Source organism: Thalia democratica, chromosome 2, assembly GCF_965202585.1.
Source record: "Thalia democratica chromosome 2, ktThaDemo2.hap1.1, whole genome shotgun sequence".
In the NCBI taxonomy this organism is placed as follows: domain Eukaryota; kingdom Metazoa; phylum Chordata; class Thaliacea; order Salpida; family Salpidae; genus Thalia; species Thalia democratica.
In genome coordinates, this window is record NC_139166.1 from 61306194 (window position 1) to 61317777 (window position 11584).

The window sequence follows — 11584 nt, forward strand, 5'->3', positions numbered from 1 at the left end:
AATGAAAGAAACGTGGCTAAATATTTAGAAAAAACTCGTTGTTTTAAATTGACTTATATATAATAGATAATTAGGTTATTGTACAATAACTATTATATATATGAATTTTAGTAAAAGTTATAAAAACAAATTTCAAAATTTATTATAGTTTTTTACAAGTTGGATTGTTATGGTTAGGAATATATTTTTAAGCATTTTGTAGAATAAAATGGCAGATAAAAAAGGCTTGTTTGAAAATTCAGTGTGATATTTTAAACATAACTATTGGCTTTGCTTAATTAAAGTAAACAAAATTTTGAATAACTGAAACACCTTACAAATAATAAGTATTTAATACTAATAGTATCACAAAAAAATAAAAATTTATCAAATATCTATAGAAGCCTAAAAAAAACCAAAACTCTAATTAAGAATTTAAAAGTATTATTTATGGAAATAAAAAACATCAATACTGAAGATGGGTACAACGGGAAATTTATTTTGAGCAGTAATCTCACTTGTCAATAGTTAACCTATAAAATTACGTTTAAACAATTAGCACATTGAGCGATGTGTTTATTTCTCTTGTTTATGAGTCAGTTTTATCTGCGATATGAAGCCTTTTCAGGTTGCGTAAGGTGCACATACTAATGTGGTTGTTGTTATTATTTTAGGACTCAATAATATTTCGTTCAATTGAAAAATTAATAAAACTTTTCTTTTGTTCAGTAGATGGTTTGCTAATTGTAGGCAGTTTTTTTTTTTACCGACTTTAGGAAAATAAGTTTTGTGTTTGTAATATCTAACTTAATTTTTTTTTTCGTTGATTCTATCTAATATTTTTAATAAATTGAATTTTGACGTGTAAACTTTAGCTTTGTAGATTGTGTTAGATAAATAACACTTATTATTTACCGGCAGTTATTTACCCATACACAAAACTTTATGACTTTATGTCTTATACATTAGTTTTTGTGCTTATTAAGGCTACAACATTCAGTGAGAAACAATACGATAGTTTTACTTATATTATATTGATTATTTTTCGGGATATGCTGTTTTTTTTTTAATATTTTTTCAATAACTATGTAAAACGTTTCAAAATTTTAGTTTTTACTGATTTACAAAACGATATGTTATAATATATACGGTTTGTTTTTGTATTGTACCTATTGTCAAATGATATATGACGACTGGTGCACAATGTTTAATTTGGAACTGACTAACAATAGATGCAAAAGTTTATGAAGAAGATCAAAAAAGGTTTTACTCGCAGGTAGTATTGGAACTTTGGGTACACATTTTTTTAGAATTTAAATTTAAGCTACACAGATTGCATTTACTACAAAGACCAGGACTCTCTAGTATCTATCCAGATCAGTACTTTCAAATTTTTACAAAACCGACTACTATAAAGAAATTCATATGGAAATGGCCGCCTCTAAATTAGTTTTCTAAAAGAACTACCTTTATATGTCTTTAAATACGTCTAGAATATACTTTTTTTTATCTTTGTCATCAACTCTTAAGTAAATTTCAAACTATGGCCTCACCGTCCCTTTACTAATCACGCCCTTGTTACTGAATTTATTAAATAGTATCCAAGGGGGCTTTATGACCAACTTTTGAAAATCTTGATCTAGATCAGAGTTTTCCATTTAAACTTACACATACACTTCTTTGCGGGAATTTCAAAAATAATTTTAAGTATCACCCTTTTAATAATTCATAACCGTTTACTTTAAGCGCTTCGATTCTAATTAAAACTCTGATATTTGAAATTGTCCAAAAATGTGAGTAATTGTTTCAATAAATATCTGTGTTCTAGATATAAAAACAATTTTTTGTTTATGAACTTGTTTCATAAAAAGACTTTTTTGAGCTAATTCATTTTAACATTAAAAAAAATGCTTTTTTTATATGAGACCATTGCTTTAGATGAGCCTTAGAAACTTAATATACAAAAACTCACTACAAGCTAAGCTCAGCATTTGAAAACATTTTTAAATATCATTCACTTTTTAGAATATAACATTTTAAAAGTTTTCATTAATTCAAACAACCTCTTTGCCCAGACATTATTCATTGATCACTAGCTTTACTTAATTGATAATATTGAAATAAAATCTCCCGAAAGGAATTATTGCTTACATTAGTAAGTTAGATTTATAAAACGGATTTTAGATGTATAAGTAGAGATTATATTTTTTATAAATTAAACTTCTCGTAAACTTTTAAAACACATACTGCATATAACAATTAATTTCATTTTTTTTAAAATTATAGATATTAAATTTCTTTTACTCTTAATAAAAATTAACATTTTTTAACGAGGTCATAAAATTAACCTTCATTTTTATATTTGGAAAATATGAAAACTGTTGATCACTATTTTATTTTCTTTCTTTTTATTTTTTTTTACTAGCTGTAGTGTTAAGCTAAATATGCTACTATCATGGACACTATTAACTAGAATACTTTACAAAATCTTTAAAAGTACTTGTTTTGTTATGAAACCAACTATATCATGAGTTTATTGTATATAATAAACAGTGAGCCTAAGAAAAACTTCCTATAACAATATTAAACACGAACGAAAGATCTAACCACGTTGAAATTATTGGTTAAATTCCTGATAGACCCACCCGTTTCCAATCTTTTGCTTCTTTACTTGTTCAATCAGGTGCTTCGATGTGATCTTGCAAAACTCGACGGTCGTCTTCATCGCTTCGGTCATCATCTCACATTATCGTTCAGCTCGTGAACTTCCCCTTCCAAAAACGCGCTCAGCTCTTCAACGTTTCCCTGCAAACGTCCCTGGCTGCTCTCAAAGATTCTTTTCAAATGTGAGTCGTCGCTGAGGTAGTAGGCGAACACGTAAGAACACATGAGAGCGTTGCGGCATTCTTTCAACACATTGCACGCTTCACCTATGAACTGTCGTTGGACCCAACTTGCAGGTGTGTCATTAGCCTCAACAGCGTCTTCTTCTTCATCCGTTTCTTTGTTTTTTTTCCTCGACTTTTGCGGCTTTTGGAATCTTTCATGAACGCTCTCAGTGGTGATCTTGCTTTCAATTTCAAGACTTTTCTTGTGTCCGGCGTAAAACTCGTGGTACCTCAAGTAACGGTTGAGCGCTTTCCTACTTCCTGAAATTCTGTGGTCTTCTGGCTATTTTTGTTGGCAGTTATGTCTAAAATCTGACCATTTATTCATGCACAACCAACACATCTCGTATTTGCAATTGGAACAAGTCATGTGGTTACACCCCCTGTTCTTTTCAATCTGAGTGTAACAGTTCGGGTACTCTTTGGTGTTGGCGCCGATCCAGTTGGCAGTTTCGCTGTCGTCATTGCACTTATTGATCCACCTTTTAAGCATGCCGCAATCCAATGGGTCGTGCCAAGACCCTTGACAATTAAAGCAGCTTTTGTGTCCCTTGGAGCATTCCACGTTGTAGTTGTTGTGAAACTCTTTACACCTGAATGCTATTTCGCAGTCGGTTCCGGGACACCAAGTAGTGTTTTTGTTGTTGTCCACGTAAGACTGACGAAACAACCGCAAGAACTTCTCTTTGAGCTCGTCATCGGCTAAGACGTTTAAAATGTCATCAAAACTTAGAGACTGTTCGCAATCGGCTCCAGGACATTTGATATCAACAATCCCGTTGTTTATGTTTTCAATGATTGAGTCCTTCAAGCACATTTTACAAAACAAATGGCTGCATGCAAGGTTTTCTCTTTCATCTTGACAAAGCTTTTCAACACAAATTTCGCACTCTAACGTGGAAGAGCGAGTTTTATCTGATTGGCATTTAACTGAAGCCGTTTTATTTTTATTACTTCTACTTAGCCTACTTCTTTTTCTCTCTGTATTCAGGGCTTCAAGTGCTTTATCAACATCCCACTGGTTGTTTTGAAGCCGACACCTGGCTTCCGGTTCACTGAGATCATCTATGTTTGACTGGAGTGCTTGAATTTTGGAACTAGCGCTTTCAAGAATGTCGCTTTGGGACATCTCTTCAAAAAGTGAAACTTTAGACTCCTCTTTATCAAGTTGCATTTCAACTTCACTGTCAGTGTCGTTGTAATAGCTGTCAGAATCACTCATTTCTATATCAGAATCCATTTTATGCTTTACTTTTAATTATCAACTGTAAACATAAGATTGTTAGCAGAAAATATCAATGAACAGTTGTAACACTTAAAATGTTGTTTATGTTGCAGTTATTAAAATATGCTTAGGTTTTTAAAATAATTATATTGATTAATACAATGCAAACAAAAAATTTAGCCGATTTTGTAGGTTTAGACTTGAGTTTCTAAAACTAATTTTATGAATATAGCCTTGGTGTAAATTAAAAAACTAGTTATCCCAGGCTTTCAGATATCGCATCTTTACTTGTTAAACATCCTTATTACAGCAATTTTGCTGAATTTAGAAAAAAAATGTTTATGCGCTCAGTAAGTTTTTGAATTAATTATTTCGTATTTAATATTTTAAACCAAAGTTTTTTTAAGTGAGTGTTATCACTCCTTGGAGACGATTTTGGCTGTTTTTGGCTGTTAGAGAAACTAACTTAAAAGGGGACAAAATTAATAAATAAATAAGTTTTTATTAGAATTAATTGTTTTAAAGGGCGTATACTTTTTAAAATTTTATTTAGTTTAGCCAATAACGAAAAAGAGGTTTAGATATTCTGAATTAAACATTTAAAATTATAATCAACAATTTGTCGAATAGTAAATAATTTTGACGGAGTTTATTAGTAAACTTCTTTTATACCGACCATAACTATTTTCTACCTGATTAGGATTTTTTTTATCTAAACAACACAAAAATTCATACATCTTATAAAACTACTTAAGATAAAATCTTGAAACTTAATGAACTCAATCTCATTAAAATTTGTCCAGAGGTTTTTTTATTTACCTTTAAACTATTTTGAATTTTTCATATTAACACAACTATTCCGAGTCTGCCTCAGTTAAAAAATTAAAGTATACTTAGTTACCCTGATATTTTCAAAAATTTCAAAGTACAATGAGTGTGTGGCAACTCTGTAAGGCTAATAAAATCTACTAATAAACAAATAAATTTAACAATTACGAAATAAAAATATTAAAATAGAATTATTCACTAAACTTATTATAAACTTAATATTCATATATTTTCATATATTATTTAGCTTCATGTACACAAAAATCATATTTTCTTTTATTAATCGAGCATCTTTAGAAATTATTCTTGATTTATCAAAAAGTTTGTTTTTTTCATTCTTATTCAGCCTTGCATTTTAAACTGTTACTCCCAGCTCTCCTAGCCACAGTTGAATTTTTGATACATTTAACTTAAACTCTCTTCGTTTAAAGATAAATCCTGATTAAAGCTCATATTAGTTCCAATTAAATAGTAATTAAATATTTTTAAAGACTTAGTTTCAATCTATGATGCAAATTAGATAGCCTGATATTATTTGATTAGTGTAGTAAGTAAAATAGAAACAACAAAAAGCATGAATATTAAAAAAATTCAATCAGGTATTAAAAGATTCAAAAATTACTTTTAATAAAGCATCTATGCTAAACAGAACATGAATAGAAAGATTTTATGTGTGGAAAAACTAAAAAAGATTTAAAATACCATTCATAAAACTAGCTTAAACTACAACTTAAGTTTTTGAAATAAACCTAAAAATTATAAAACGGGCCCGAGAAAGTTTATATTTTCTTTTCTCTTCCAATTCTTCCTGTTTTTGTATTTTAAAAAGATTTACTTTAGAGATTTAAGGTTAAAAAGGACCTTACTTTGAGAAAAACTTTAAATTTTGTATTCAATGAGAACATTTAAAATCTTGTTTTTGTTTTTGTTTTACTAAGACTTATTACAACTAAGGACTTAGTAGCTAATTATTTGATGTTCAAAATCTTTAACCATAATACATACAAACTATTTAAAAAATAATTCCAATTTAAATGGTTATAAAGTCTAACACTACAGTTCATTCACAGATTTGCAAAAGAAAAAAAACATTTATTACGTAAATAATTACATACTCGGTCAATTTCTACTTATCTAAAATTACACAAGTTTAACGTCAATGTTTCCCTAACTGTGGCCCCCTTGGGAGCCAGCATGGAAATTAAGGGGACCACGCATCAAAGGGGCATAAGGTCATGAAATGAAACTTACACTAGATATTCCGGAGTTGACGACAAAAGCAAAAAAATGTTTTAAGCAGTTTTAATAGTATTTTTTTTAAATCTTGTTTGAGGGGGCCATAGCCTTTTTATTTTCTTTAAAGGGGACTTTAAAAAAAAGTTTGGGAAACTCTGTTTTACATATATGAATAAAAAAGTTGCAAAAAAGTCTTTGGGCTATAAGATTATCAACCATATAATTTTTTTTTCTTAGTCAGCTTTGCATTTTAGTCTGTAACTACAAGCATTGTAAGCCAAAACCAAACTTAATGAATACCCCCAATTACAATAAGCTTTAATTATAAAAAGCTTAAGGTTAAGGCTCATTAAAATTCTAATTATCTATCAGTTAGAAACACTGTCAGTACTTTCAAATGTTAGAATGGTATTAATGATGTTTCATCAAACTTGCTGCAAAATTATTTACATTATATTTATTATTAAATTAAATTATTTAGTGCTTTACCACACACGCTAAGCATGCTTGTGATCAAACATAAGCTCTAGAAATATGAACAACATAGTTATTTAGAAAATTTAATTCAAAAAAAAAAATTTAAGCAAGTCTTAAGTAATGTACTCCAATTTGTCTAAGTATAGTAATTGTTTCATGGTTTTCTTTGTGCATCAAATGAAAGAATCAAATGAATCAATATTTTTTTATGATGGTGCCTTTGCATTTTGACTGCTCAATAGAAATTAATGAATACTAAAAGCAACAACTGTTACTGGATATATTTCTTAGTGAAGTGAAGCTCAATATTTGTTTATAAAACAAAAAAAACCATTATGAAAATATAAGAAGATGTCCAAGGCTGAAAATTATTAATTTTGTTCTTAATCAATGCACATTAGTAGTAGATATGTATTAGAAAAAAATATCAACCAGGCAACAATAGAAACAGATAATTTAACGAAAATATACATTGGACTAAGTGCTAATCAACTAAAAAAACGCATATCTACACACAACACAACAATAAAAAGCAATCCAAATGACAAAAACTACCTCCAGTATAAACAAGCAACTGAACTCTCAAAATTAACCCATAAATTAAAAAATGAAAATAAGAAATACAAAATAAATTGGAAAATATTACAAAGGGAGAAAAAACCAAAACCAGGAATTATGACATGCAGGTTGTGCTTAAAAGAAGCTTTACTAATACTTGAATCCGGTACAAATTTCATCAACAAAAGAACGGAATTAATGAACTCATGCAGACACAGAAACAGATTTTTATTAATAAACTGGAAAGCAGACAAAACTTAAACCAAATCATAATTAAAGTAAAATTGATTTTTTCATTGAGTTTTTGTTGACATTTGGCTTAAATTGAAAAAAAGTTTTTTTTAGACAGTTCTTAATTCAAATTAGATAAATTTTTAGAATTTTTTTTAGAGAGTTCTTAAATCCGTTTAAATTTTGACTGTTATGTTAACTTAACACAAATTAGATTTTGAAATCTTCAGCGACTTTGAGTTTTATTAATGTTTTGTTGACTCTTGGCTTAAATCCAAAATTTTAGACAATTCTTAATTTCATTTAGATAAATTTCAAGGTATAAATATTTTTTTATTATTATTAAAAAAAAAGCTCTGGATTAAGTTTTTTTATTAGACTCATTATATTAATATCAATTCAACCCGTATTTTTAAAAACTAGTACCAATTTTACCTAAATATACTCTGATATGCTTGAATTTTCGAATATGCAATATTTTTGTTTTTGTTTATATTCTTCACGCATGAATAAGTTTTTAAACAGCAGTATAACTAACTAACATTGTTATATGCATTTTCATATTTTATTTTTGCTTGAAAAGGTCGCAATCTCTTGCCACCGAAACCGGTCGCGAATAAAATATACAATTTGCATAAATCTATTGAAAAAATATCAAAAAAATATTTACATATCAGACTTCATTTAAACATACACTTCATATTAAACTAAAATATTTAACTTTAATTTATTTCTTAAACACTATTTAAATCTTTATTAATATTTTAAGTTATCAAATGCAAGAATATTTTTTATAATGGTTCCTTTGCATTTTGACTGCTCAATAGAAATCAAATGAATACTCAAAGCAACAATTGTTACTTGATATATTCCTTGCTTGAGTAAAGTTCATTTTTTTTAAAATTAAATATCCATTATGTAATATCTAGAACTCTAGTTGATGGATCAGCACGTGTCACTTCAATTTCCTCAAGGTACGCGGTTTCTCGAGTTGTTAAGCTTCTTTTGCACGATAAAAGCACTTTACATTGTTTATCTACAACCTTTCATACAAAAGTTTGTGGAGAAACTACACGTCATCAAATTGATGCATCATCGCTGGTCACCTCTATTACTTACGGTACATGATTTGAAAAGTACAAGAAGCGGTGCATGAACGCTCGACACGGTTTCTCTTCAATACTTCAATTAATAGTCTCTATGGGAAACTACAATTGTTCTTGTTTTTGGATCAACATCCAACAATCCGAATTCTAACGATACACGACATGACTATCCGTGACGCTGGTTTTGCATTTTGAAAGCACGGCATCGTTTACATTGGGTATGGTTTCATCACAACCTTTCAATCTGTAGTCTGTTGAGAAACTATATTCGATTAAGTTGATTGATTAAAACCAACCCGTCACTCCGATAACTCACGGTATACGATTTGTCAAGCTGTAAAGCTTGTTTCACACCATGAGAGCTCGACATGATTTCTCCACAACCATTCAATCAGAAGTCTTTGGAAAATCTACACTGTTTTATCACTCTTAATCCCGATTGCCCTACGGTACACGATTTGTTTAGTTGTGAAGCTGATTTAGCATCATGTTTTTTAAATATGGTTGTTTTACAAGCTCTACATCAAAAGTCTATCAAGAAAATACAGCTAGGCAAGTTGGCGAATTAACAACCATAATCCTGAATACTGAAGCACACAACTTATCGATATGTGGAGATAGCTTCTTATCATGAACACTAGACGAAGTTTAGCTAAAATACACATTGGAAGTCTTTAGAGACGCGACACCTGGTCAAGCCGATGGATCGTCACCTGTCACCTCGTTCACTCAATGATACGTGATTTGTCGACCTGTTTAAGCTGGTTTTGAACCATGAATGCTTTATATGATTTTTCCACAACTTCTCAGTATGAAGTCTATGGAGAAATTACACCTAGTCAAGTTGATAAATAAACATCCGTCACCCTGAATACTCACGGAACACAAATTTTCAATTATTGAAGCTGTTTTTTTACCATGAACGCTCGACATGATTTCTCCATAATCTTGCGATCAATATTTTGTAAAAAAAACAAAAAGAAGTCGAGTTTTTGGATCAACATCCAACAACCCGAATTCTAACGATACACGATTTTACGATCTGTGAAGCTTGTTTTGCACCATAAAACTGGGTCTTGTTTCTTTACAACCTTTCAATTAGTAGTCTGTTGAGTAACTACAAGTATTTCTGTTCAACATTCGTCATCTCGCTTACTCACGGTTTACGATTTGTCGAGCTGTAAATGTTTTTTCACACCATGAACGCATGATTTTTCCACAACCATTCAATCAGTAGTCTGTGGAAAAACTACTCTAATTTAGTTGAAGGACTAGTATCCGTCACTCCAATTATTCACGGTACACGATTTTTTGAACTGTTTAGCTAATTTCTAAACTATTAAAGTTTTATACGTTTTATCTCCAACAAGTAAATCAGAAGTCTGTGGAGAAACTACAATTAGTAAAGTTGATTTATCATCGACCGTCAACCTGATTTCTCACAGTACATGATTTTAAAGTTGTGAAGCTAGCTTATATAGTATAAAGTTTGTAGATGGTCTTCTATAACTACTCAATCTGAAGTTTTTGGAGAAGCTACACCACTCAAGTTGGATCAACACCTGTTACTGCAATTACTCATTCATGGTACATAAGTTATCAAGTTGTGAAGCTGGTTTTTTATAAGATAAAGTTTAAAGATGGTTTATCCATAACCACTCAATCAGAAGTCTGTTGAGAAACTACACTTATTAAAGTTGAAAGTTCAACACCTGTCACCCTGATTACTCATTCACGGTAAAAGTTTTGTAGAGCTGTGTAGCTGTATGGCTAAATAATTTTTCTACAACCTTCTAAAAAGAATTTTGTTGAGAAACTTCACCTGGTCTAGTTAACAGATCAACATCCGTCATCCCGATTACTCACGATAACAGTTTCTTAGTTGTGAGGATGTTTTTGCACAATAAACGCTAAATATGGTTCCTCTGTAAAATCTAAATCAGAAGTCTGTAGAGAAACTACACATTGTCAAATTGACGAACCAACATCCGTTATCCCAATCACTTAAGTACACGATCTATCGGTCTGTGTAGCTGGTTTCTTATCATGAACACTACACAAGGCTTAGCTATAACAGTACATTGGAAGTCTATAGAAACGCGACTCCTGATTAACCTGATGGATCATCACCTGTCACCCCGATTACTCAAGAATTACAATTAATTCATTTGTTGAAGTTGGTTTTGTACCATGAACGATAAACTTGGTTTGTTTACAAAGTCTTAATTTGAATTACAAGCTTTTAATAAGAAATAACACTCCGTGTAAATTACGTGTAAAATTTATAAGTTGGAATTAAAATGTATATGTAAATTGATTACATCAGATTATATAGTGATAGGATGGATGTCGATTTTATTGGGAATAGTTACGTTTTCAGCTGTGCTAAACTTACGACTATTGTTAATTAACGATTTATTAAAAAGTGAATACTCGTGCACAGGTGATGTTTTGTGCGAAAGTAAAACTTTCATGAAAATGACGTTTGGTTTTGCAAAAGTGACGTTTAATTTGTGTTGCATTTAATCGGGTGAGAATGTATTCAGGTTGAGAATAACTAAAACGGTTATAGATTCGAATGGGAATAGATCGATTGGGATTTGATTTTGGTTGCAATTAATCGACTGTGAATGTGCGCGGGTTGAAACAGAAAATATACCAGGGCCGGTTTTGACTAATTATCTGTTTTCTGTGTACTCCTTGAAAAAAAAGAAGAAAAAAGAGGATCTTAGATTAGATGGACTAAAAACGTTGTTTATTGACTTGATTTTGATTATTTATTAAACTTTGAATAATGAATGTTGAATTTATTACATTGAAAGATTAGAAAAAGTCACCATTTAATTTTTCTCTTTTTTGACCAGCTGTAATAGATTTAGAATTGAATTTTAATTATTATAAAATTAACACGCAGAAAAGTGATCAAATTAATCATTATAAAAAATGGGTTGTTGTGATACTTTAAGATAAACCCAGTTTGAATTAAAATATTTTTTTTAAAGCTTAAAATATAACTACAATGTATGTAAAGTTGAAACTTGATATAAATATGATTA

At 30.0% G+C, this 11584-nt stretch overlaps 1 protein-coding gene across 1 annotated transcript; it reads right to left on the reverse strand.

Annotated features, from left to right (window-relative positions):
- Positions 1–2715: 2715 nt before the first annotated feature.
- On the reverse strand, positions 2716–4107 carry LOC145828830 (E3 ubiquitin-protein ligase ari-1.1-like). Its single transcript, XM_082936581.1, has 2 exons — positions 3207–4107; positions 2716–3143 (listed from the first exon to the last, which is right to left on the reverse strand). The coding sequence occupies exons 1-2, from the start codon at positions 4105–4107 to the stop codon at positions 2716–2718; spliced, it is 1329 nt and encodes a 442-aa protein (XP_082792707.1).
- Between the last annotated feature and the right edge of the window lie 7477 nt (positions 4108–11584).